This window comes from Oncorhynchus mykiss, chromosome 21 (assembly GCF_013265735.2).
Source record: "Oncorhynchus mykiss isolate Arlee chromosome 21, USDA_OmykA_1.1, whole genome shotgun sequence".
NCBI lineage: Eukaryota > Metazoa > Chordata > Actinopteri > Salmoniformes > Salmonidae > Oncorhynchus > Oncorhynchus mykiss.
In genome coordinates, this window is record NC_048585.1 from 22,325,388 (window position 1) to 22,352,724 (window position 27,337).

At 46.3% G+C, this 27,337-nt stretch overlaps 2 protein-coding genes across 3 annotated transcripts in view; one reads left to right on the forward strand and one right to left on the reverse strand.

Moving 5' to 3' along the window:
- LOC110500005 (synaptotagmin-1) overlaps positions 1–5,664 on the reverse strand; it is a 140,473-nt gene extending 134,809 nt beyond the window's left edge. For both annotated transcript variants that reach the window (XM_036957293.1, XM_036957292.1), the window contains exons 1-2: positions 5,530–5,664; positions 3,427–3,478 (exon numbers count right to left, since the gene is read on the reverse strand). The gene's annotated coding sequence lies outside the window, so the exon portion shown is untranslated. The remainder of the gene's footprint in view (positions 1–3,426; positions 3,479–5,529) is intronic.
- On the forward strand, positions 1,340–11,619 carry LOC118943003 (extensin-like). Its single transcript, XM_036958468.1, has 2 exons — positions 1,340–1,412; positions 10,274–11,619. The coding sequence occupies exons 1-2, from the start codon at positions 1,340–1,342 to the stop codon at positions 11,617–11,619; spliced, it is 1,419 nt and encodes a 472-aa protein (XP_036814363.1).
- The last annotated feature ends 15,718 nt before the right edge of the window (positions 11,620–27,337 follow it).

Here is a 27,337-nt window from a genome sequence, read left to right on the forward strand (position 1 = left end):
ATGTTTTGCATTTGCATCTTGTTCAGTCATCCATTTTGCTGAGGCAACGTAATGCTCCTTGGGATGAAGGTTGAGGAGAGAAGTTGACTTTGAAACCTACACCGAGATAAAGAATGACTGAAGAATTTGAATTGCCAAAGTTAAACTGATTATCAAATGAACTGCTAATGTTCTACTCTGTTTGATTAAAAGCTGTACGGCCCTATTCTCAGTGAAACAGTATCCACGCAAGACCTCATTTCAAAGCGAGCCCTCAATTTCCCTGTAATTTCCTCAAAGGGGCAACATTAGGTATTAAATTACGTCCCCACAATGGTAACCTGGATACATCCACACTCTGTTATTAAAGAACAATCACAGAGTTTGCATGGTGCAGAAACCGAGGACAAAGAATGAGATGTGAATTCCGTTTGCTGTCACCCCGGCCCTGTCTGAGGAGCGGGACCCAGCGGCTGATTAAACGAATTAGGGAGGAAATGAAATAGTATAATGCCTGAGATTCAAAGACGAACATGGAGCATAGCCTGTCCCGTTAGATAAGGGAATGCAGGTGAATACTAACCTTGTCTGAGAAAAAAGAGGAGCTCATTTTGGTTGCTGTAATACCCTGGCCAAAGAGGGAGAGAGAACTATGTCTAAAATGGGTCTGGTCTGAAAGCCCACTCTGAGAGACCTTAATGCACTCTGGCGGGGGAAGTAGTCAGTCTGGTTATAGACAGCTAGGGTGATGAATACACCCTGTAAAACATCCCCATAAAACCTCCTTACACCCCATCCTCACAGCTCCTCATGTCAATTACTACACTCTGTGAACCAACGTTTTTCTGTCGACTTTATAATTAAGCAATAAGGCCCGGGGGAGTGTGGTATATGGCCAATATACCATGGCTAAGGGCTGCTCTAAAGCACGATGCAATGTGGAGTGCCTGGATACAGCTCTTAGCCGTGATACATTGGCCATATACCACAAACCCCTGAGGTGCCTTATTGCTATTATAAACGGGTTACCAACGTAATTAGAGCAGTAAATATATATATTTTGTCATACCCGTGGTGTTCGGTCTGATCTACCACGGCTGTCAACCAGCATTCAGGGCTCGAACCACCCAGTTTATAATTGTCTCTAATCACTGTGCTATATTGACTCCAAAACAATACTATGATGCTCAAGAGTGAATTCAAAGTTGTTTGTATCAATCTGTGTGACCGTGAATGTTTTCTGTTGCATGTCTATCTGTTTTGCATTAAATGAAGGGGCTCCATCTTGCAGCACTTATCTCCATCCCACTCACTTCTCTCTCCCTGGGAGATATGACTGACTGAGCACTGAGTGAATGAGATGGTTGTCAGCCTCTCCAAGCAGCTGAGAGCTGAGAGCAAGATGACATCCACCAGCAGATTGATGACTCTCAGTGAGCCGGTAAACTGTAAAGTTATTACCAAGTATCAGAGGAAAACACTAAATCATAAGTGTTCCCTGGTTCAACTCGTCACCTGGCTCAAACCCAATACATCATGGCTTTGTTGCAAATCTGTGATTGTGACAATATCTTATACTGATACCATTTAGCATCTATGTGGGCGCACGCTCTCTAAACTCTGTCATCACACTAAAGTGGGAGACTGGGTCGAGGCAGGTGATGGGAGAGGCAGGTGATGGGAACCCTCAAAGGGCTTCCCCAGATAGAGGGTGAGATTGTCAGAATCAGGCCAGGATCAGTGTTGTGGAACAGGGCCAGGCTACTGCCACAAAGCTCAAAGCCTATGGAAGGTGTTATGAGACACTGACTCACTGACAGGCTCGACCTTGGTGGTGAGAGAGCCTATAAACCTGCTACTGTCCTCCCATCAGATCTGGCCCATCTCCCACAACAACATATCAGGTGTGAATATGCACTTAATGCCAGGAAACACTGTCCGGATTACGTATGTCCTGGATCTAAATGGATTAAGGGGGTGTGATTGTTGCCAGTACACCCCTGTCCCTGCCTCAAAGGTGGGGAGGCTATGTGGAGAAGAGGAGGGACTCACTTGGAAAAGAGTAAACACAAGGACGGCAACAAGGAGACTTGTCTTACTATAATGACAGACCATCATGACAAGGTGGGATTATGTCCCGATCATAAAATATGGGTGGTGGTTAATATGCCTGCTAATAGGATGAGGCTGGGAGATCCGGCGATGGGGATCAGGATGGTGGTGGCGGGGGGGGGGGGGAGACGTATTGGGACACACGCAGTTCATCAATCACAGGTGACAGTTGGGACAGATGCAGGGAGCTCCATTCACCACAGGAGACAACTTGGTGCTCCATCATGTAAAATGAGGCAGCGTTAATTACTCGTCTATACTGTAACTGCCTGTCCTTCCAAACCAGCCACCAGCAAAAACAAGCAAACATACATACTATACTGTAAAGACGAGGGCCATATGTGTCAAGCGTAAGAGTGCTTATCTCGGATCAGCTTCCCCTGTTCATGTAATCATATTCATTGTGATCTAAAAGATAAAACTGATCCTAAATCAGGACTTGTGGAGAGAAAATGTCATGTTTCACTGCCATCTATTGGTAATTCGACACACACTACAGATCCCTTACAGAACATTCTCCTCTGGAGTGTGGCTCTATTCTATTGCCTCTCTAGTTCTTCTTGATCACAGATGACTCCACTCCATTGGATTATCATACAGTCTTCAGAGCCACTGACTTGGGGGCCATGTTGTAGCCTCGGTGGTGAATATTTGATTCTCCAGCCAAGAGATCTCATTAGAGCAGGCAGCAGGACAATGTCTGCATCCCAAACGAGACCAGAGGACATCAGGCATTCTGGTTCCCTGGTCAATTCACTAACTTGATACGGTAGGTTGAGTGACAGTATGTACGTCAGCTGCTTTTAAAATGTTTCAATAAGATGTCCCATGGAGTAACTCACTGTGTGTGTACTGCTCAGGCGCTATAGGCTAAATGCATGTAGATACAGTAAGAGCATATAAGCCACATGTTTGCATAAATCTCCCATTGACATCAACTTGTGATTCACGCAAAAGGTCGAGCAACATGTGGTATTCCTAAATCGGGGAATTGCAGTGGAGTTACTAAATATAATAATAAGAACAATAATTATGATTATTAAGAGTACAGATGATTGTATGATACAATATATAAAGGCTTTTGAGAAAAACTACTTTGTTGAGTAGGCCACTGTGATCTGTATTTATCTGTCCTCTTACGTTTGATAAGAGAGATGAAAATCGAATGAATCTAAGGTTATTTGTTGATCTTAAAATCGAAATTGACAGATTGGAAGGTTGTTTCATTAGATTTGGGATGGGATGGGATGGCCAGAAATATACACCACTGCAAGCACAACACAATTTGTGAAATGTTATATGTTGATTCAAGGAAAAATGTAATGAAACACTTACAACGTCTTCAGTCTGTGTAGATTCCTTTTTGTTCTTCCTTTGGCTGGTTTCACTGCAAAAGAGACAGACAGTGGTATTAGATCTGGCATGCGTGTCCAAACACATTCAATATAAAGGCAGAACTGCCTAGGGCCATCCAAGAGAACGAGACGAGGGTCAGCAGAGAGCAGCAGTCACAGAGAAGAGAGAGAGAGAATCACACTGTACAAGAGTGAAAGTAGGCCAAGGCAACATAAAACAAACCTATGGTTCAGTGAACTCGACCATGACTATAAGTGTGTTTTCTCACAAAAGAAGAAGGCTCCCTCTTGCCTGAATAGGAGCTTCTGCTTCAAGTCTAATGCTGTATAGCGTGAAGTAGGTGAGCATGTGTCACGTCCTGACCTTAGTTCCTTTTTTATGTCTCTATTTTGGTTTGGTCAGGGCGTGAGTCGGGGTGGGCATTCTATGTTTTTCATTTCTATGTTTTGTTTGGTGTGTTGTATTTCTATGTGTTTGGCCTGGTATGGTTCCCAATCAGAGGCAGCTGTCAATCGTTGTCTCTGATTGAGAACCATACGTAGGTAGCCTGTTCCCACCTGTGTTTGTGGGTAGTTGTTTTCTGTTTTTGGATTCTGTACCAGACAGAACTGTTTCGTTCATTCGCTTTTGTTGTTTTTCCATTCAGTGTTCAATTCATAATAACAGATGAACACGTACCATGCTGCACCTTGGTCCTCACCTTCTTCAACCCACGACAGCCGCTACAGCATGGTAAAACAGCAATGTGAACAGAAACTAGTCCAGAGAAGGATCGTATTGACAGCAGACGAACCTAGACTCCCAGTAGCCCTCATAACAGTTACCTTAATATGAACATTTGGATCATTATGTTTTGAATAACAGTTTTGCTATAGCCCAAATGCATGAGTTTTACATTGAGCCAATATGTTACCCGTTAATTAACATACTGGGGTACCACGTCAGATCTGAAAAGGGAAGATTAAATTATTATTATCTGAATGACCAAATAAGGACCTGTGCGTAGAAGTGCACACAAATTAAAAGTGAGAAAGAAGTAGGTTTGTACTCCAGAGAGGCTTGGTAATAGAAATGGATTATGGTAATTAAGAAAAGCTTGATAGTTGGAGGTTGCTGATGCCGACACACAAACCTACAGAGAGAAGCATGTTGACCTGTAGAGCACGGATCATCAACTAGATTCAGCTGCGGGACGATTTTTTTATTGGATGGTCAAGGGGACAGAACATAATTAATTTGTCAATTGACCGCAAGAAGCCCAGAACAGACATATTTTACTAAAACATAATACGTATAAACATTTGTATAGATCACATATTTTTATTATGCGTGGGAATACTGTGGAACAGATTTCCAAAATTCAAATCACTTGGAGCTGATTTGCTCGTCAAATAAAATCGGCAGTTGGGGACCCTGCCGTAGAGTACATATGGCATAGACTATGCATGCCTCTATTTGCAACCATAAGCTATGATCAAGGAAATCCACTAAATGTAAAAGAAACCATCATCACTGTTTCAAACTTTGTGTTAAGGCTTCTAAACACAAGATACATTCGAATGTAAATATCTCTAAACAACGCAATATTTAGAAAGCGAACCAAGGTAACAAGCGCGATTTCATTGTTCTTACTACGGAACAGGGCAGGCTATCATTTTTTTATCTAAAGAATTGTCAGATTGTTGCCAAAAAAACGAACAACTAATTCGCTCAAATTGACTTTCTATTTGGTTAAATAACCCTGTTCAGCACCAACCAACTTCCAATAAGAGATTGGCTCATTGCCAAGTCAATCAAAGATGCTTCCTTTACAGAAAAAAACTTATTCTGTCTCGAAAACGAAGTATATTTCATGTTGTGTGCTACTGACAATGTACGAATGTATAGTATTTTTATGTATATGCAATAATCGCTCTACCCATGAACAAAATAACACTCCTAGATCAAGCGGCTACACACAGCAACGTGCTAGACAAATAAGCACGTTTCCTTCCAAATGAATGGGCAAAATATCTATTTAATTTTCTCACGATGTTGCTATATTTTGTTTCAACTAACACATCAAAAGGATGAGCTACTCACCTACTAAATCCACGGATGCAACTGATAATCGCATCCAGCCACAATATCCATAGACTAGTGTAGTGACTATGCCCACGTCTGGCAACAGACTGCCGAATAGTATTCAACCAATGATCATGTGCTTCTCTTTCTCCCTCTCCATGTGAATCGTGTAATTGCACTCGTCATGTGGTAGCCTATATGGTATGACTCCTATTACTGTATCTTAATGAACAAAAGTAAGTTGTTTGTATGTTTTAAGAGGTAGCCCAGTAAAGGTAGCCTCTCCCGATTTGTTTACATCGTTTTTCACGACAACTAGGCTGTATGCTTATCCGAACTTACTTATCTGTACTTATCTGAATTCAGCACCATGGACAGCGACATGGTGTTTCAGGGCGTGAACAGCTAATTTTACATGGAAATACACTCCCATGTCTGTAACTGGACTTAAATGTGGAGAAGAAGTGAGATTAACACGTGTATATGTTAGGGTATGTTATGAAAAATAGAACGGTTTCTCCTTTGTTTTACTGGCCTGTCAATCTGACAGAAAGTGGAGTTGAAAAGATGGTGTCTTGTAAGGATCCTGTCAGACTAAAGTTCCTCTCCCTACTCCTTCATCTTACTATTGAATTATGCAAAAGGTACATCATCTTGCCCTAGATTTACCACGTGGCAGTTGCAAAAACAAGTTGACAGTTTTGAAAAGTTGACACATTTCCATTTTAGTCATGTATTGCTTTTTTAAGAGTCTGTAAAATGTACATATTTAGGAGCTCTGAATATTTTCAAGTGGCATTTAAAGTCATTGTAGATGCACACGAATATGCATACACTGAGACAAGAGAACTACCTTATAAAGGCTTTATAGAGCATTCATAAGGTCTTCATATGCCTTACACATGCTTCTCAAATCATATATAAGCAACATCATACGTCATGATGGGTTATATAATAGACAGCACTGATTTAAACAAAAACCTTCCCAGCGTGATGTGTCACAGATGACTTGATCAAACAAGCTTGGCTCTGTGGAAGATCCCATTTGTGCCATGACTTGGCTGAGTCAACAATGCTGTTGGAAATAGAGTTGTAACTGTGCCACTGTGGTTCTGCTTGTACTCTCAAAATGCACCTTGCCCACGGCCTTCAACCAGAAGCTGTACAGGATATCACATCTATTAGCCAATAAATCCAGTTTAGCTTCTGTCAGACCTATAACTTATTTTACTGGAGTTGTTTTTAAATTGGATGTGGATTGATGAAAGACAAACAATGATCAGTGAATTGAAGAAAAGGTCATTCAACCATAGAGATCCTGTTCATGACAAAATGTATGACATCACTAATGACCTCATACTTGTTTCCATCTTTGTACTTCTTTCAAATTTGGCAACAGCACTAATGGCGCCCGGGTGTGATTGAATTGCCCAAGGCTGTGCGTGATAGCAAACAACCTTTGTGATTAATTTGGGTTCTGGTTTTGGAAAGCATTGACGACAACGTACTTCCACTTAAGAGGCCCCTCTCCTCTCCATCCTGTTCCTGTGGAGGTGACATTTTCCTTTCACAGCCTAGTGATGATGCACTCACATGACTCAAACTCCAGTGAGTGATAACTAAGAGCTGTCATTACACTCCTTATTCAGTAAGTGATGGATAAAGCCACTGATAGCTGAAGGGACAGCATTGTAGCATCTTACTGAAGGCATTTTACTGGGCTTTACTTCACAATGTTGACATAGAGGTGATCCTATTCATTTAGAAGTTCTGACAGATTCGGAGCCATAAAAATGGACAGATGGGAGGCTTTTTAAAAGAACATTACCTTTCTACCCCTTTGTCGTTTGGTTGTTTTTCACAAAATCCATTTTTTCTCCCTTAATGGCATGGTTGCAGCCAGAACATTATTCCATTTGGCTCGGTTTAGCACTCAGTGCATCAAAATGGAACACAGTTATATTGCAAAGTTGACGACCGCTACATATTCTTATAACGATACCACCTTCTTAGATACTAACATAAAATGCATTTAATTATTTTCAAAACTTCACTCAGTCCTAAACATGTAAGTCACATCCATTCCCATTTCAGGGTGGGCGCGAGTGATCCGTGCCAGAACAAAAGGACACAGAAATTGACATTGTGGGTTCATTTGCAGGAGGCAGATGGCACACAATGAAGCACACACAAAGCAACAAAATGGATTCCAGCCACTCAACCAGGTTCAGATGATAACAACAACCAGGGCTGCCACGGATTACAGAGAGGAATAGAAATCAACCAGATGTCAATAAACAGATCTCGAAGCATTCACTCAGGCTCTATGGCACCACTCACGCTGCTCGTTCTCTCTGTGTTTCAAAGAGAAAAGACCTCCATGCATAAACCATGAGCATCATCCTCGTCGGTGAAGAAACACAATGACCCACCGACGGTGTGGGAAGGAGTGGGGGGGGGGGGGGGGGGGGTTGCGGGTAATTCATGAGAGAATAATGATCCCAGGAACTCAGTACGGCCCCTTGTTGTTTAGGGTGATGAGGCAGCCCAACTGGCCCCCGTGGACCCGAAGCAGAAGACCACTCTCCTCTACCTGAAGGAAAGAATTGGCATCCTTTCCTGTGGGATTCCATTGAGCACAACAAACACTTGACGAGAAACAGGCTGTGAGGGGTAACCATCCTCAAATAGTTGTTTGTTACCTTTGGTAGAGGGTGTCAAGCGATTAGATTTGGGCTTCAACAGAAATGGGGCTCTTTGATCATCCGGGTGTGCAGAAGTTGAACTCGGTCGATCATTGTGGCTGTGGTTGTTCTTAGGCTGACTAATGCCACCAGGGAAAGGCCATGTGTCTCATTACACATTGTCACTGGTCATACTTCTGACATAGCTGGGGCTTATGGACAGAAATCTCCTCTAATTGGCTGTCCATGGTGTGTGGATGAGTGTGGAAGGGTGGAAACATGGCATCTAACAGGACAGAGACCTGGCACATCTTCAAGCTTCTTTTGTATCTCACTGACAGCACCTTCTCTTTAGACAGGGGTGTCTAGGGGTGATTAACATTTGAAACAGATTCCAACAATCTCAGAAACCCCCTTAATATTCACTTTACTGAACTTTTAAAACAAGTTTCTCCTCCTTAGAACTTCCTCAAGTACTGCCACTTGAATGATTAAGTAGACTACCAAGGTGGAATACCAATTTTCCTCAAAAAAAAAAAGTCTCTGTTTCCATGTAGATGAAGGGCAAAAAAAACATTTCTTGAGTCATAATTCTATATGGCTGAGAATAAATAGCACAGGGTGTCCATTCTGCTCCAGGAGACTGAGATGTAAATAGCCCTTAATTAGCCAATTATATTTGGGAGTGGCCAGCAGTAGGGCTTTGAGTGTCGTCACCGCCTTTCCTCCACTAAAAATTTATTTCATGAGAGATTAGACAAATCAATCTCCGGCATAGGAGAAAATAACGGGCTGGGAAATAAACATGAGGTTGCTCGCTCTCCCCCTTGGAGGCTGCCCATAGTTAGTTATCGTCCCAGAATAGAGCTCAAATGCTCAGGGAGATTAGCTTCATTGGCATTCACTGACTCTTTGCTTTTCCAAATAAGGACCTGGCTAAGCAGAGCACAAGATATGGCTCATTTGAGGGTGTCAAGTCAGGTCTAAAAATAGCTGTCCTATCAGTGTGTGTGTGTGTGTGTGTGTGTGTGTCACGGTTGTCGTAAGAACTGGACCAAGGCGCAGCGTACGTAGAGTTCCACATCTTTATTATAATGTGAAACTTAAGCAAAACAAAAACAATAAACGAACAACGAAACATGACTATGTGGTGCACATGCACAAACAAAAAATAATATCCCACAAACACAGGTGGGAAAAATAGCTACTTAAATATGATCCCCAATAAGAGGCAACGATTACCAGCTGCCTCTAACTGGGAACCAAACCAAAACACCAACATAGACATTTTAAACTAGAACACCCCCTTGTCACACCTTGACCTACTACACCATAGAGAAACAAGGGCTCTCTATGGTCAGGGCGTGACAGCGTGTGTGTGTGTGTGTGTGATTTCTGGGGACCATGCAACATCTTCCCCAATGGCCTATCCGTTTTAACGTTTTAAAGGTGCTTTACCCCCTCAAATGCAAAACAGTGGTGTTGATCCACAGCTGAGGGCTATACACTTCACAGTGGAGGATTGTTCTTTCATTGCATGTTGCATTTTGATATTTTCAAAGCACAGCTTAGATTTTGCCACCTCTGTGGAACAGCACTATGTAATTCACTATAGAGCCAACTGGATGACAAACTCGACACGAACAACAACAGAAGCTCTTCAATAGTTTTGGTTTCAGTTGGGGGGAGCAATAGACTAACAGCATGATTGTGCTGAGGGAGGGTCATTAGCAAGTCTGTCACCCCCTAGTAGAAGAGACCTCTTTCATTTAGGGAATTAATGGGCCTTCCTCAGTTTCATCAGTAATCTACTGGTGCTTAGTTATCTAATGGAGTCAGAGGTTCCTCAGATGATCGGCTCAATTATCAGCCATTTGCATTCCCCTCACAACCCCCAGCCCAAATCCTAATCGACAAGGGGTCTCTAATCTACTACAGATGCAATGTGCATGGAATTGATTGGAAATGGAGGCCATTTACAAACATAACATCAATTGGGAAACACATTTTAACATTTAAACAGCAGAAGTCCCCAGGCCTGACTCCCCACTCATCAGGCCTGCCTCCCCACTCATCAGGCCTGCCTCCCCACTCATCAGGCCTGCCTCCCCACTCCTCAGGCCTGCCTCCCCACTCCTCAGGCCTGCCTCCCCACTCCTCAGGCCTGCCTCCCCACTCCTCAGGCCTGCCTCCCCACGCCCCAGGCATGCCTCCCCACTCCTCTGGCCTGCCTCCCCACTCCTCAGGCCTGCCTCCCCACTCCTCAGGCCTGCCTCCCCACTCCTCAGGCCTGCCTCCCCACTCCTCAGGCCTGCCTCCCCACTCCTCAGGCCTGCCTCCCCACTCCTCTGGCCTGCCTCCCCACTCCTCTGGCCTGCCTCCCCACTCCTCTGGCCTGCCTCCCCACTCCTCAGGCCTGCCTCCCCACTCCTCAGGCCTGCCTCCCCACTCCTCAGGCCTGCCTCCCTACGCCCCAGGCATGCCTCCCCACTCCTCTGGCCTGCCTCCCCACTCCTCAGGCCTGCCTCCCCACTCCCCAGGCCTGCCTCCCCACTCCCCAGGCCTGCCTCCCCACTCCTCAGGCCTGCCTCCCCACTCCTCAGGCCTGCCTCCCCACTCCTCAGGCCTGCCTCCCCACTCCTCAGGCCTGCCTCCCTACGCCCCAGGCCTGCCTCCCCACTCCTCTGGCCTGCCTCCCCACTCCTCTGGCCTGCCTCCCCACTCCTCAGGCCTGCCTCCCTACTCCTCAGGCCTGCCTCCCCACTCCTCTGGCCTGCCTCCCCACTCCCCAGGCCTGCCTCCCCACTCCCCAGGCCTGCCTCCCCACTCCTCAGGCCTGCCTCCCCACTCCCCAGACCTGCCTCCCCACTCCTCAGGCCTGCCTCCCCACTCCTCAGGCCTGCCTCCCCACTCCCCAGGCCTGCCTCCCCACTCCCCAAGCCTGCCTCCCCACTCCTCAGGCCTGCCTCCCCACTCCTCAGGCCTGCCTCCCCACTCCCCAGGCCTGCCTCCCCACTCCCCAGGCCTGCCTCCCCACTCCCCAGGCCTGCCTCCCCACTCCTCAGGCCTGCCTCCCCACTCCTCAGGCCTGCCTCCCCACTCCTCAGGCCTGCCTCCCCACTCCTCAGGCCTGCCTCCCCACTCCCCAGGCCTGCCTCCCCACTCCTCAGGCCTGCCTCCCCACTCCTCAGGCCTGCCTCCTCAGGCCTTCCTCCCCACTCCCCAGGCCTGCCTCCCCACTCCACAGGCCTGCCTCCCCACTCCTCACGCCTGCCTCCCCACTCCTCAGGCCTGCCTCCCCACTCCTCAGGCCTGCTTCCCCACTCCCCAGGCCTGCCTCCCCACTCCCCAGGCCTGCCTCTCCACTTGCAGACAGAAGGCATTTAGAAGTCAATACTGCCTAAATGTAACAAGCAGCAGTTAGTTTGACCTACACACTTGGTTTCTCACTGGAACCAGAAATCAAGAGAGAGAAAATGACTCTGGGCATGATGGGATTCTGTAATGGCCGTCGGGGGAGAGAGTGTTCCCTGACGCAAGGCCAAGCCAATCAGACGATGCCCGCAGGGTGCCATGATTGGCTGGATCAGAGTTTGGTATTTACGCTTGACACATACAGCACCTTCCCTCTGGCTCCCTCTGTTAGTTGGACTGGTTCTGTCAGACTAACTGGCTCTGTGGCATGCTGGTACTCTCTGGAGCACACTCATAGTACAGCAAGCCAGAGAAATCCAGGGGTAACCTCTTCTATAGGGCCAAAGTTTGGCTATATACAACACAGTGTAACTGTGGAGCAGGCAGATTAGTATTCATTTAGAAGGTTTAATGCATTTTAATATTAAGCTTGTATGGTCCTTCATCCAAGTATTTCAGAAGTTTGACAGAGGCACTGAATGAGGTATGTGGCAAATTCAGCCCTTGGAGGCATAGCATTGAACTGGGGAATATGAGCTGAAATGAGAGAAAAGGATCTGTTGACAGGGTTAGAGCTACAGTACCACAGTGGAAGTGTGAACAGGATTAAATGAATAGAAACGACAAAGTACTCGATTTAATGGATAGATTTGTGCCTTTCATAATTGATGTCAACAGTTTTGCCCTTTTACACAAGATTGCACACCTCAGCCAAATGAACTCCGCCATTCTTTATTGTGAACCTTTTCGAAACACATTTTCAACACAATTTTGTTGATTGTCTATGTCGTTCATAGTCCTCTCTTGCCCTCTGAGGTAATGCTGCAGGTAAGTAATGACTTCCTGAACTCCCATCTACTCCCATGAACTCCCTTCATGCCATTTGATTCCACTGGTTTGGCCTTTGATTACCAGCTAGGTTATATATGTAACTTTTGAGCTCACCTCACAAAATGTTACTCCACCTTTCATGTCTCTAATTCATTGCCGCTGCTGAGCACAGAGGGAGCCGGCTCTATGACAGGCATTAAAGTAGAATGCGACAATGACCAACCCACAATGCATCCTACGTTAATGCAGACGCAGCCAGGCAGGGTGCGCCGCTGTCATAGAGGTGGACTGCAAGGAGATGAGGAAGAACGTTCCTAACGTTCAGATTATAAGAGAGTTCCTGTCTAAGAAAACTCAGGAACTGGACAAAAAAAAGAGGTAGTGGCATGTTATTCTTAACCTACCTGAAACCTTCTGGGAACCAAGAATTGTCAGCATCAGAGACAATCCATGGCTGTCTGTGACTGTCTAGGGAGCAGACGCACTACCACTAGTCCACTCTGCTGCCCTGATAGGGCAGGTTCATCACATATGTCTTCTGGAGCGTTTTCCATACAAAGGCCAAGAAGCCCATTTGATCTCAATGGAGACATCCGACTTTAATGTGACACGGCCTTGCGTGGTCTATCGATTGAACGGGCTCAAGCAAGTGACAACTAAAAGCTCAGTTAGGTGGTAGGTTAAGCTGTTGAGTTGAAGTGTGTGTGGGGGTTAGCTAAACAATGGTCTGATGCAAAGAGGTCAAAATACCGTGTTACATTGTTTCCGTGATGGCTCAGTTCATTGCACTTTAGAATAATGGTCAGGGAACAGCATTTCTTCACGGCAGAGCAGAAGAAACCAATTATCATGCTGATGATATCGGAATCATTCTCACAAATTGTGGTTTATTTAACCCCCCTGTCTTTTGCTCAGTGAGGGAAAAGGCTGTGTGTTTTTGAATGGCTAAGACTTCATACAAGGTTGTACAATTTATTCACAATCCAATGGACCCTACGGAACATCTCACAATTGCTCTCTTGCCCAACCCTCCCCCTCAACACAAATGAAGGACCATCTTAACATCTTTACATTACGCTAAATCCCATAGCAGGCATTTAATATACAAACTTGTCAGAGGTGTGGACTGACATTGAAGAGGCTTTATTGCCATTCTGGCATGCAAGCACAAGATTCACAAAATCAATGGGGGAGAAGTATTACATTGCCCCCCTTTGTGTAAAGATGGCTTTACACAAGTGGGGGTAATGACAATGTACGTCTGCCATAAAGAACAAGCATTACAAGTCAAGCATTACTACTGTAAGGCACCATGGAGCAACATCATTCAGCAATGAGTTACACACAGTGAAATGTACCATTGCTGGATTATTAGCTGTTTTTTTTTATTTTTATTAAAACAGCCTCTATTTGTGGGCACATCATTTGTGTACCCAATTTTCTCTTTGCCAAAATTTGCCAAAATGGTGCCATGATTTTGATGGGCATGGAGAAGGTGGGGAAGTGTAGGCAATAACCAATGCTTGAAAACCTCCACCGAATAAATTATTATCAATTCCAAAAGTCAATGATAGTTCATTATTAGATACAGTGCCTTGCGAAAGTATTCGGCCCCCTTGAACTTTGCGACCTTTTGCCACATTTCAGGCTTCAAACATAAAGATATAAAACTGTATTTTTTTGTGAAGAATCAACAACAAGTGGGACACAATCATGAAGTGGAACGACATTTATTGGATATTTCAAGCTTTTTTAACAAATCAAAAACTGAAAAATTGGGCGTGCAAAATTATTCAGCCCCCTTAAGTTAATACTTTGTAGCGCCACCTTTTGATGCGATTACAGCCTTAAGTCGCTTGGGGTATGTCTCTATCAGTTTTGCACATCGAGAGACTGACATTTTTTCCCATTCCTCCTTGCAAAACAGCTCGAGCTCAGTGAGGTTGGATGGAGAGCATTTGTGAACAGCAGTTTTCAGTTCTTTCCACAGATTCTCGATTGGATTCAGGTCTGGACTTTGACTTGGCCATTCTAACACCTGGATATGTTTATTTTTGAACCATTCCATTGTAGATTTTGCTTTATGTTTTGGATCATTGTCTTGTTGGAAGACAAATCTCCGTCCCAGTCTCAGGTCTTTTGCAGACTCCATTAGGGTTTTCTTCCAGAATGGTCCTGTATTTGGCTCCATCCATCTTCCCATCCATTTTAACCATTTCCCTGTCCCTGCTGAAGAAAAGCAGGCCCAAACCATGATGCTGCCACCACCATGTTTGACAGTGGGGATGGTGTGTTCAGGCTGATGAGCTGTGTTGCTTTTATGCCAAACATAACGTTTTGCATTGTTGCCAAAAAGTTTCATCTGACCAGAGCACCTTCTTCCACATGTTTGGTGTGTCTCCCAGGTGGCTTGTGGCAAACTTTAAACAACACTTTTTATGGATAACTTTAAGAAATGGCTTTCTTCTTGCCACTCTTCCATAAAGGCCAGATTTGTGCAATATACGACTGATTGTTGTCCTATGGACAGAGTCTCAAACCTCAGCTGTAGATCTTTGCAGTTCATCCAGAGTGATCATGGGCCTCTTGGCTGCATCTCTGATCAGTCTTCTCCTTGTATGAGCTGAAAGTTTAGAGGGACGGCCAGGTCTTGGTAGATTTGCAGTGGTCTGATACTCCTTCCATTTCAATATTATCGCTTGCACAGTGCTCCTTGGGATGTTTAAAGCTTGGAAAAATCTTTTTGTATCCAAATCCGGCTTTCACAACAGTATCTCGGACCTGCCTGGTGTGTTCCTTGTTCTTCATGATGCTCTCTGCGCTTTTAACGGACCTCTGAGACTATCACAGTGCAGGTGCAGTTATACGGAGACTTGATTACACACAGGTGGATTGTATTTATCATCATTAGTCATTTAGGTCAACATTGGATCATTCAGAGATCCTCACTGAACTTCTGGAGAGAGTTTGCTGCACTGAAAGTAAAGGGGCTGAATAATTTTGCACGCCCAATTTTTCAGTTTTTGATTTGTTAAAAACGTTTTAAATATCCAATAAATGTCGTTCCACTTCATGATTGTGTCCCACTTGTTGTTGATTCTTCACAAAAAAATACAGTTTTATATCTTTATGTTTGAAGCCTGAAATGTGGCAAACGGTCGCAAAGTTCAAGGGGGCTGAATACTTTCGCAAGGCACTGTATGTGTAAATGCACATTCAATAAACCTTATTTACAACGGACACGCCATTTGCCGGCAAACAACTAGTAAAATCATAAAAAATCATTACTCCATTAAGATTATTCAGGATTAAACCACTTTACTGCCTCACACTCCTCCAAATCAAATCAAATCAAATTTTATTTGTCACATACACATGGTTAGCAGATGTTAATGCGAGTGTAGCGAAATGCTTGTGCTTCTAGTTCCGACAATGCAGTAATAACCAACAAGTAATCTAACTAACAATTCCAAAACTACTGTCTTGTACACAGTGTGAGGGGATAAAGAATATGTACATAAGGATATATGAATGAGTGATGGTACAGAGCAGCATAGGCAAGATACAGTAGATGGTATCGAGTACAGTATATACATATGAGATGAGTATGTAAACAAAGTGGCATAGTTAAAGTGGCTAGTGATACATGTATTACATAAGGATACAGTCGATGATATAGAGTACAGTATATACGTATGCATATGAGATGAATAATGTAGGGTAAGTAACATTATATAAGGTAGCATTGTTTAAAGTGGCTAGTGATATATTTACATTTCCCATTATTATATTGGCTGGAGTTGAGTCAGTGTCAGTGTGTTGGCGACAGCCACTCAATGTTAGTGGTGGCTGTTTAACAGTCTGATGGCCTTGAGATAGAAGCTGTTTTTCAGTCTCTCGGTCCCAGCTTTGATGCACCTGTACTGACCTCGCCTTCTGGATGATAGCGGGGTGAACAGGCAGTGGCTCGGGTGGTTGATGTCCTTGATGATCTTTATGGCCTTCCTGTGACATCGGGTGGTGTAGGTGTCCTGGAGGGCAGGTAGTTTGCCCCCGGTGATGCGTTGTGCAGACCTCACTACCCTCTGGAGAGCCTTACGGTTGAGGGCGGAGCAGTTGCCGTACCAGGCGGTGATACAGCCCGCCAGGATGCTCTCGATTGTCCATCTGTAGAAGTTTGTGAGTGCTTTTGGTGACAAGCCAAATTTCTTCAGCCTCCTAAGGTTGAAGAGGCGCTGCTGCGCCTTCTTCACAATGCTGTCTGTGTGAGTGGACCAATTCAGTTTGTCTGTGATGTGTATGCCGAGGAACTTAAAACTTGCTACCCTCTCCACTACTGTTCCATCGATGTGGATAGGGGGGTGTTCCCTCTGCTGTTTCCTGAAGTCCACAATCATCTCCTTAGTTTTGTTGACGTTGAGTGTGAGGTTATTTTCCTGACACCACACTCCGAGGGCCCTCACCTCCTCCCTGTAGGCCGTCTCGTCGTTGTTGGTAATCAAGCCTACCACTGTTGTGTCGTCCGCAAACTTGATGATTGAGTTGGAGGCGTGCGTGGCCACGCAGTCGTGGGTGAACAGGGAGTACAGGAGAGGGCTCAGAACGCACCCTTGTGGGGCCCCAGTGTTGAGGATCAGCGGGGAGGAGATGTTGTTGCCTACCCTCACCACCTGGGGGCGGCCCGTCAGGAAGTCCAGTACCCAGTTACACAGGGCGGGGTCGAGACCCAAGGTCTCGAGCTTGATGACGAGCTTGGAGGGTACTATGGTGTTGAATGCCGAGCTGTAGTCAATGAACAGCATTCTCACATAGGTATTCCTCTTGTCCAGATGGGTTAGGGCAGTGTGCAGTGTGGTTGAGATTGCATCGTCTGTGGACCTATTTGGGCGGTAAGCAAATTGGAGTGGGTCTAGGGTGTCAGGTAGGGTGGAGGTGATATGGTCCTTGACTAGTCTCTCAAAGCACTTCATGATGACGGAAGTGAGTGCTACGGGGCGGTAGTCGTTTAGCTCAGTTACCTTAGCTTTCTTGGGAACAGGAACAATGGTGGCCCTCTTGAAGCATGTGGGAACAGCAGACTGGTATAGGGATTGATTGAATATGTCCGTAAACACACCGGCCAGCTGGTCTGCGCATGCTCTGAGGGTGCGGCTGGGGATGCCGTCTGGGCCTGCAGCCTTGCGAGGGTTAACACGTTTAAATGTCTTACTCACCTCGGCTGCAGTGAAGGAGAGACCGCAAGTTTTCGTTGCAGGCCGTGTCAGTGGCACTGTATTGTCCTCAAAGCGGGCAAAAAAGTTATTTAGTCTGCCTGGGAGCAGGACATCCTGGTCCGTGACTGGGCTGGATTTCTTCCTGTAGTCCGTGATTGACTGTAGACCCTGCCACATGCCTCTTGTGTCTGAGCCGTTGAATTGAGATACGACGCTAGTGTCTCTGCACAAACACACCCAATATATCAAGTGATTATCCCAGTTTCTCTTCAAAGTTAAACGGCTGTCATGGAAGGGAACAGCTGTCCATCCTGCTGTTCATGGCAACAATGTCTTTAGGATCCTGTAAGGTTCTGTATTTCTTTTCTTAGTCAACCTTGTGTTCTGTTTCTTTGTGTTCTTGAACGTAGCCCTGTCTTTCATTTTTGTTCATTGATTTCACCTGTGTTAGTTACTCACCTGGTCTCATCAGCTCCTTATTTAGTTCAGTTCATTCTGTTTGTGCCTTTGTGGGTTATTGTTCATTTTGACTCTACTAAGCCTTTTCCTAGCTCGTTTGTGAGAACCAGTTATAGGCTTTAGTCCTAGTTTTGATTCACCTGCCTGTTTGCCTACCTGTGTATGACCATTGCCTGCCTGTGACCACGATTCCCGCCTTCTGCAAAGGCAAGATAAACACCTGCCGCGCCCTGCGCGTGAATCTACACCTTTTTCTCCCTGAGTATTCATTACAGATCCATTCATATTCTGCCACAGGCTTACACATTTAATGGTTATTAACACCACCGCAACATGTCCACATGCAATTATGAGAGAACATTAACACACAATGGATGGCCAGACGACATAGATTTTATTTTACAATATGTATTTAATAGAAACCAGTGAAGAGGGCTAGTGGGGGAGGAATAATGTTTAGTGGTAACAACACAGAGCCAATATCTGGCATGGAGACATTGCCCCTGACAGGGAAAGGAGGCAAGCTTTCATTAATCTGACAATCTTAGTCTTGCTCCATAGAGAAGCCATGGAGTCTTTCCATTGCTTCCCTCCTCCCTGAAGCCAGCAGCATCATCACACCACGCAACCTTGAGAACAAGCTGATCGGAGACAGATTTGGATTGGAGGAATAGATTTGGATTGGAAGAATAGATTTGGCAGAGGAAATCTGCCCGGGCCCTCGCAAACTAAGCAATTATGATCAACCTCTATTCTGCCAATCCCTTTCACGCGGGGCAACATTCATTTTGATGTGGGTATAATGGATGGCGTCGTCCCACCAGGGTCTCGTTTTCAACAGGTTCCGGATGGAAATTATCCTCTCTGCAATCAAGGCCGTTTGCAAATTTTTTGTTGATCTGCTGTTGACAAAGATTGTCTGGGGCTGGTTTAGTACGCAGTGTGAAGCGTTGCATTAACACTTACACATGGAGATGTGTGATTACATAGTCAGACTCTTTTTATTTAGTTGAATTACTTGTTTTGGAGGGAGCTGAAAGAGGCCTCAAGACCGATAGTTGTTGCTACAGTAGTTCAATGAGAAAACCAGAGGAAATGTCGAAGTCAGTGGGACTGCCCTTTAAATTTGACTCTGAGACATTGTCCCCAATCGGAGTCAGGTTCATTTCAGCCTCTGGTACATGGAACTTCCATCCCATGGCCCCCTCTTTCCTCTCAAAATATCCCAAAATGCTAAATCTTCACTGACACAGCCTCCACGGACACACACTATGGTAGTCCTCCCAACACTGCAAACAATAGTCATTGTCCTCCAATAACTCATTGCTGCCTGAAAATAACCTAATTTCACTGTGTTAAATGGCCTCTGTTTGCCAAGCAGGCTGAATAGAGAACTGTAAAAAAACAATTTATTAATACGGAGGCAAGGCGAGCCACAGAGAGTTTGGCCAAATTCAATTCAACAGTCTATTGAAGCTGGTAGGATAATTATATGCTACTGCAGCATGTTCTTTTTATTTTCCTTAGTTCCTGTCTTTCTCTGTCCCACAGAAGCTGGCCGTCAGTTATGATCTGGTAGCGCAAGCATTGGCCAGACCTGTCAGTCAACATCTCTCTCTCTCTCCCTTGATATCAAAACACCATTGATAATCATGGAGCTACAGGCTCTGAGAAGAAGAAAGCGTCCCAAATTGCTGTGTCTGGATTCTCCCTTTGTCAACCGATTTAATTGACATCTCACAATAATTTGAATTTCTATCCATTTACGTAGGTGAGTGGATGAGACAGACAGACAGACAGACAATCATAAATCAATGTATGCAAATGCTATGTGGATAGATGACAGGAACGTAAAGGAGACTGGGGGACTTTATTGGTGTCTGGTTGGTTGATTGGACCTAAAAGAGCATACATTGATGGAACAGGCCTGTCACTTTGATTATAGAAATGAGTATCATCCAGCATCCTTCAGTTCCTTGTTACGGTGCGTGAATGAGGACCCAAAAGCGAATTAACTTAAACAGAGCTTCTTTAATTACCAAACATAGGTAGGCTCAGACGGACCGGCAGATTCCGACAGGACAAGACAAGGTTACAGCAAACATGACGACAGTCTGGTTCAGGCATGAAACACAACAAACAAGAATCCGACAAGGACAGGAGCAGGAACAGAGAGAGATATAGGGACCTAATCAGAGGGAAAAAGGGAACAGGTGGGAAAAGGGGTGACGAGGTGGTTAGGAGGAGACAAGGCACAGCTGGGGGAAAGAGGAGGAGAAAAGGTAACCTAACAACGACCAGCAGAGGGAGACAGGGTGAAAGGAAAGGACAGAAAGACACAACATGACAATACATGACAGTACCCCCCCACTCACCGAGCGCCTCCTGGCGCACTCGAGGAGGAAACCTGGCGGCAACGGAGGAAATCCTCGATCAGCGCACGGTCCAGCACGTCCCGAGAGGGAACCCAACTCCTCTCCTCAGGACCGTACCCCTCCCAATCTACGAGGTACTGGTGACCACGGCCCCGAGGACGCATGTCCAAAATTCTACGGACCCTGTAGATGGGTGCGCCCTCGACAAGGATGGGGGGGGGGGGAAGACGAGCGGGGGCGCGAAGGACGGGCTTGATGCAGGAGACATGGAAGACCGGGTGGACGCGACGAAGGTATCGCGGAAGAAGAAGTCGAACTGCGACAGGATTAATGACCCGAGAAATACGGAACGGACCAATGAACCGCGGGGTCAACTTGCGAGAAGCCGTCTTAAGGGGAAGGTTCTGAGTGGAGAGCCAAACTCTCTGACCGCGACAATATCTAGGACTCTTAGTTCTACGCTTATTAGCAGCCCTCACAGTCTGCGTCCTATAACGGCAAAGTGCAGACCTGACCCTCTTCCAGGTGCGCTCGCAACGTTGGACAAAAGCCTGAGCGGAGGGGACGCTGGACTCGGCGAACTGAGATGAGAACAGCGGAGGCTGGTACCCGAGGCTACTCTGAAAAGGAGATAGCCCGGTCGCAGACGAAGGAAGCGAGTTGTGGGCGTATTCTGCCCAGGGGAGCTGTTCTGACCAAGACGCAGGGTTACGAAAAGAAAGACTGCGTAAGATGCGACCAATAGTCTGATTGGCCCGTTCTGCTTGACCGTTAGACTGGGGGTGAAAGCCGGAAGAGAGACTGACGGAAGCCCCAATCAAACGGCAAAACTCCCTCCAAAATTGAGACGTGAATTGCGGACCTCTGTCCGAAACGACGTCTGACGGAAGGCCATGAATTCTGAAAACATTCTCGATGATGATTTGTGCCGTCTCTTTAGCAGAAGGAAGCTTAGCAAGGGGAATGAAATGAGCCGCCTTAGAGAACCTATCGACAACCGTAAGAATAACAGTCTTCCCCGCTGACGAAGGCAGTCCGGTGACAAAATCTAAGGCGATGTGAGACCACGGTCGAGAGGGAACGGCCGGCAGGAGGAGAGTTACCGGACTTAGTCTGCGCGCAGACCGAACAAGCAGCCACGAAACGACGCGTGTCATGCTCCCGGGTGGGCCACCAAAAACGCTGGCGAATGGAAGCAAGCGTACCCCGAACGCCAGGGTGGCCGGCTAACTTGGCAGAGTGAGCCCACTGAAGAACGGCCAGACGAGTAGGAACGGGAACGAAAAGAAGGTTCCTAGGACAAGCGCGCGGCGACGGAGTGTGAGTGAGCGCTTGTTTTACCTGCCTCTCAATTCCCCAGACAGTCAACCCGACAACACGCCCCTCAGGGAGAATCCCCTAGGGGTCAGTGGAGGCTACTGAAGAACTGAAGAGACGAGACAAAGCATCAGGCTTGGTGTTCTTAGAGCCCGGACGATAAGAAATCACGAACTCGAAACGAGCGAAAAACAGCGCCCAACGCGCCTGACGCGCATTAAGTCGTTTGGCAGAACGGATGTACTCAAGGTTCCTATGGTCAGTCCAAACGACAAAAGGAATGGTCGCCCCCTCCAACCACTGTCGCCATTCGCCTAGGGCTAACCGGATGGCGAGCAGTTCGCGGTTACCCACATCATAGTTACGTTCCGACGGCGACAGGCGATGAGAAAAATACGCGCATGGGTGGACCTTGTCGTCAGAGAGGGAGCGCTGAGAAAGAATGGCTCCCACGCCCACCTCTGACGCGTCAACCTCGACAACGAACTGTCTAGAGACGTCAGGTGTAACAAGGATAGGAGCGGATGTAAAACGATTCTTGAGGAGATCAAAAGCTCCCTGGGCGGAAACGGACCACTTAAAGCACGTCTTGACAGAAGTAAGGGCTGTGAGAGGAGCTGCCACCTGACCGAAATTACGGATGAAACGACGATAGAAGTTCGCGAAGCCGAGAAAGCGCTGCAGCTCGACGCGTGACTTAGGGTCGGGCCAATCAATGACAGCTTGGACCTTAGCGGGATCCATCTTAATGCCTTCAGCGGAAATAACAGAACCGAGAAATGTGACGGAGGAGGCATGAAAAGTGCACTTCTCAGCCTTCACAAAAAGACAATTCTCTAAAAGGCGCTGGAGGACACGTCGAACGTGCTGAACATGAATCTGGAGTGACGGTGAAAAAAATCAGGATATCGTCAAGGTAAACGAAAACAAAGATGTTCAGCATGTCTCTCAGGACATCATTGACTAATGCCTGAAAGACAGCTGGAGCGTTAGCGAGGCCGAAAGGAAGAACCCGGTATTCAAAGTGCCCTAACGGAGTGTTAAACGCCGTCTTCCACTCGTCCCCCTCCCTGATGCGCACGAGATGGTAAGCGTTACGAAGGTCCAACTTAGTGAAAAACCTGGCTCCCTGCAGGATCTCGAAGGCTGAAGACATAAGAGGAAGCGGATAACGATTCTTCACTGTTATGTCATTCAGCCCTCGATAATCTATGCAGGGGCGCAGAGACCCGTCCTTCTTCTTGACAAAAAAAAACCCCGCTCCGGCGGGAGAGGAGGAGGGGACTATGGTACCGGCGTCAAGAGCTACAGACAAATAATCTTCGAGAGCCTTACGTTCGGGAGCCGACAGAGAGTATAGTCTGCCCCGGGGGGGGTGGTTCCCGGAAGGAGATCAATACTACAATCATACGACCGGTGTGGAGGAAGAGAGGTGGCCCTGGACCGACTGAACACCGTGCGCAGATCGTGATATTCCTCCGGCACCCCTGTCAAATCACCAGGCTCCTCCTGTGAAGAAGAGACAGAGGAAACAGGAGGGATAGCAGACATTAAACATTTCACATGACAAGAGACGTTCCAGGAGAGGATAGAATTACTAGACCAATTAATGGAAGGATTATGACAAACTAGCCAGGGATGGCCCAAAACAACAGGTGTAAAAGGTGAACGAAAAATTAAAAAAGAAATGGTTTCACTATGATTACCAGAAACAGTGAGGGTTAAAGGTAGCGTCTCACGCTGAATCCTGGGGAGAGGACTACCATCCAGGGCGAACAAGGCCGTGGGCTCCTTTAACTGTCTGAGAGGAATGTCATGTTCCCGAGCCCAGGTCTCGTCCATAAAACAGCCCTCTGCCCCAGAGTCTATTAAGGCACTGCAGGAAGCTGACGAACCGGTCCAGCGTAGATGGACCGACAAGGTAGTGCAGGATCTTGAAGGAGAGACAGGAGTAGTAGCGCTCACCAGTAGCCCTCCGCTTACTGACGAGCTCTGGCCTTTTACTGGACATGAAGTGACAAAATGACCAGCGGAACCGCAATAGAGACAGAGGCGGTTGGTGATTCTCCGTTCCCTCTCCTTAGTCGAGATGCGGATACCTCCCAGCTGCATGGGCTCAGCACCCGAGCCGGCAGAGGAAGATGGTAGTGATGCGGAGAGGGGGGCGACGGAGAGCGCGAGCTCCTTTCCACGAGCTCGGTGACGAAGATCAACCCGTCGCTCAATGCGAATAGCGAGTTCAATCAAGGAATCCACGCTGGCAGGAACCTCCCGGGAGAGAATCTCATCCTTTACCTCTGCGCGGAGACCCTCCAGAAGGCGAGCGAGCAAGGCCGGCTCGTTCCAGCCACTGGAGACAGCAAGAGTGCGAAACTCAATAGAGTAGTCTGTTATGGATCGATTGCCTTGACATAGGGAAGACAGGGCCCTGGACGCCTCCTCCCCAAAAACAGATCGATCAAAAACCCGTATCATCTCCTCCTTAAAGTCCTGATACTGGTTAGTACACTCAGCCCTTGCCTCCCAGATTGCCGTGCCCCACTCACGAGCCCGTCCAATAAGGAGAGATATGACGTAGGCGACACGAGCAGTGCTCCTGGAGTAAGTGTTGGGCTGGAGAGAAAACACAATATCACACTGGGTGAGGAACGAGCGGCATTCAGTGGGCTCCCCAGAGTAACACGGCGGGTTATTGATTCTGGGCTCCGGAGATTCGAAAGCCCTGGAAGTGGCCGGTGGATCGAGGCGGAGATGGTGAACCTGTTCTGTGAGGTTGGAGACTTGGGTGGCCAGGGTCTCAACGGCATGTCGAGCAGCAGACACTTCCTGCTCGTGTCTGCCTAGCATCGCTCCCTGGATCCCGACGGCTGAGTGGAGAGGATCCGAAGTCGCTGGGTCCATTCTTGGTCGGATTCTTCTGTTACGGTGCGTGAATGAGGACCCAAAAGCGAATTAACTTAAACAGAGCTTCTTTAATTACCAAACATAGGTAGGCTCAGACGGACCGGCAGATTCCGACAGGACAAGACAAGGTTACAGCAAACATGACGACAGTCTGGTTCAGGCATGAAACACAACAAACAAGAATCCGACAAGGACAGGAGCAGGAACAGAGAGAGATATAGGGACCTAATCAGAGGGAAAAAGGGAACAGGTGGGAAAAGGGGTGACGAGGTGGTTAGGAGGAGACAAGGCACAGCTGGGGGAAAGAGGAGGAGAAAAGGTAACCTAACAACGACCAGCAGAGGGAGACAGGGTGAAAGGAAAGGACAGAAAGACACAACATGACAATACATGACATTCCTAGTCTTATACGTCCACTGACCCATGCCCATACTGGAGGGTGGGATTTTTCGTTGTTGCTAATAAGCAAAACTCCAAAGCCTTTACCAGTAAATCTGAAATCGAACAGGAAGCACCTTTAAAATATCTTCAGTTATGAACTGGGGGTTGAAGACTTGTTTTAAAGCCTGGGGGAGTGAATCCTGACTGATCAGGACAGAGTCTGATGAGGATGCAGCGCTGAGACATCAAACCTACAGCTGGTTTCTCCTGACAGAGCCAGCAGGTAGCAATCACAGCAGACAGCCCACCTTCACACATTATTGCAGCTCCACAAAACTAAACTGAAGGAGCGTGGGCGCCTCGTATGAACGTAGTTAAGCAGAACTAATGAGGTAGAAGGAACTGAGGCGGAAGATAAAGTATTGTCTCGGGTTTTCATTCTGTTGGCTCATTTGGGCTTTCTCCTCACATCAGCATGTAGAAAAGTGGACAGCATTGGATCCATTAGAAAATCTATTAGATTATCAATCACTGTTCAATCTAACAGAGAATAATAGCAGCAAATGTCCATATTGCCACAGGCAGACCAATGTAAGAGATGGTGGCACAGTGGGATGAGGAGTGTATGAGCATTCGTTTTGGGAAGAACTAGGTCTATAAAAAGAGAGTATCTCTACGTTTAGAGCAGGGTACCCGTCTACGCGCCTCTGGAGCCAGCACTGAGCACTTGAATCATCAGGCGGTGTAATTACATTCAGTTGGACGCCCCTCATGATGACACAGCATTGGCAGGCTGGCCGGTCGTGCCCACCTCTCCTGTGGTCTGACCTTGACAGAGACCGCTAAACTAGGATTCGGCCTGTGAATAGCAAACCTCCAACAATGGCCTTTCTGTTCAGTACAGAATCCAGTAAACACCATGATATTGGATGTACAGGAGAGAATTTCAAGGGTATTGGAGGTCATGGCACCTAGAGGAACCGTAAGCAGACTTTACATATTGTGAAGTCTTGGTCAATTTATTGGAGACTTGCATAACCGAGTGGAGGAAATGGCCGCACACACAGTGTTCACCACTGCTCACCACAACCTACTTAGGCTGAACATCAAGCCAACACAGTCTCATTCAACAGAAAAAAAGATAAGATAGAATCATACAGTAAAGACTATGACAATACACTTGTCGTACAGTAAGACCGCCTTAGATACATAGTAGATCATCTATCTATTGTTTAAATGAAGATGACCAATCTACTAAACTGGTACCAAGCTGGCGGCTACTAGGAATCTGCTTTTGGAAAGATTAAGGAACTTGTGTAGAAATGACCCTCTCCACTGAGTGGATTACATTTGGATTTCTCTCTCTCTCTGTCTCTCTCTCTCTCTCTCCCTCAAGTATCCAAGAAACAACGGCAAACTCAACACCTAGATAGAAAGAGAACAAGGTATTTACTGTCTTGCAATATTGGTCTTGTTTCAAATCGTTCTAATTTTTTTGAACGGATATTTGTGTTATTGATGTTCTGATGTCTGCTAGCAATATGGCGTTATTAGCCATAGCCTAGCTCCACCGTTTGTGCTGGCTAATATTAGTTCATCTTGCACCACATTAGCAATCTATTAGAACGTAATCAACTATTTGGGTAGAAATTCTCATGATTATTGATGCATGTGATATATGAAGCACGCTAATGTAAAGTTGTGTAAAAGTGTATTGTTTGTGGACTGTATTGTTCATATTGTTTGTGGACTGTATTGTTCATATTGTAAGAGCATTTTTGGTTCGTTTTTTTCCCCCATCAGCTCTTACGGTGTGATTGTGGGAATGGTGCCGCATTAAACTTTCATGAATCATCAGTTTGAGAGTTGACCATTCATTCAGCTGGGAATGCTACACACAGCGTTGATCTAACCTCAATAGAATCCTCTGGGTGAGCAATTTTGAGCTGAATGACAGCACTCCGAATCCACACGCTGGATAATCATGCAATCAAAAAGCATCATTTGGCTTTTGCAGGTGCAAGATAATCACCTGCAGAATAATCACGGACGACACATTCTGCATCGCTTCTAATTTGACTCATATTTGGCTCCTTCTCTCGACAGGGCTCAACGGAAATCATTATTTCGTGATGGGAGAGCATACAGGGTATTTAAATGTGTGATAATATGATGTTACGGGCTATGATTTGAGTAATGGTAATTCCATTTCAAGCTTCTCTTCACACTGGAGAGCTTTTGTCCAGCC

Coding starts and splice junctions, on each gene's coding strand:
- LOC118943003 (XM_036958468.1), top strand. CDS start 1,340: ATGGTTGTCAGCCTCTCCAAGCAGCTGAGAGCTGAGAGCAAGATGACA. Junction 1,413..10,273: donor CAGCAGATTGATGACTCTCA/GTGAGCCGGTAA, acceptor CCCACTCATCAG/GCCTGCCTCCCCACTCATCA.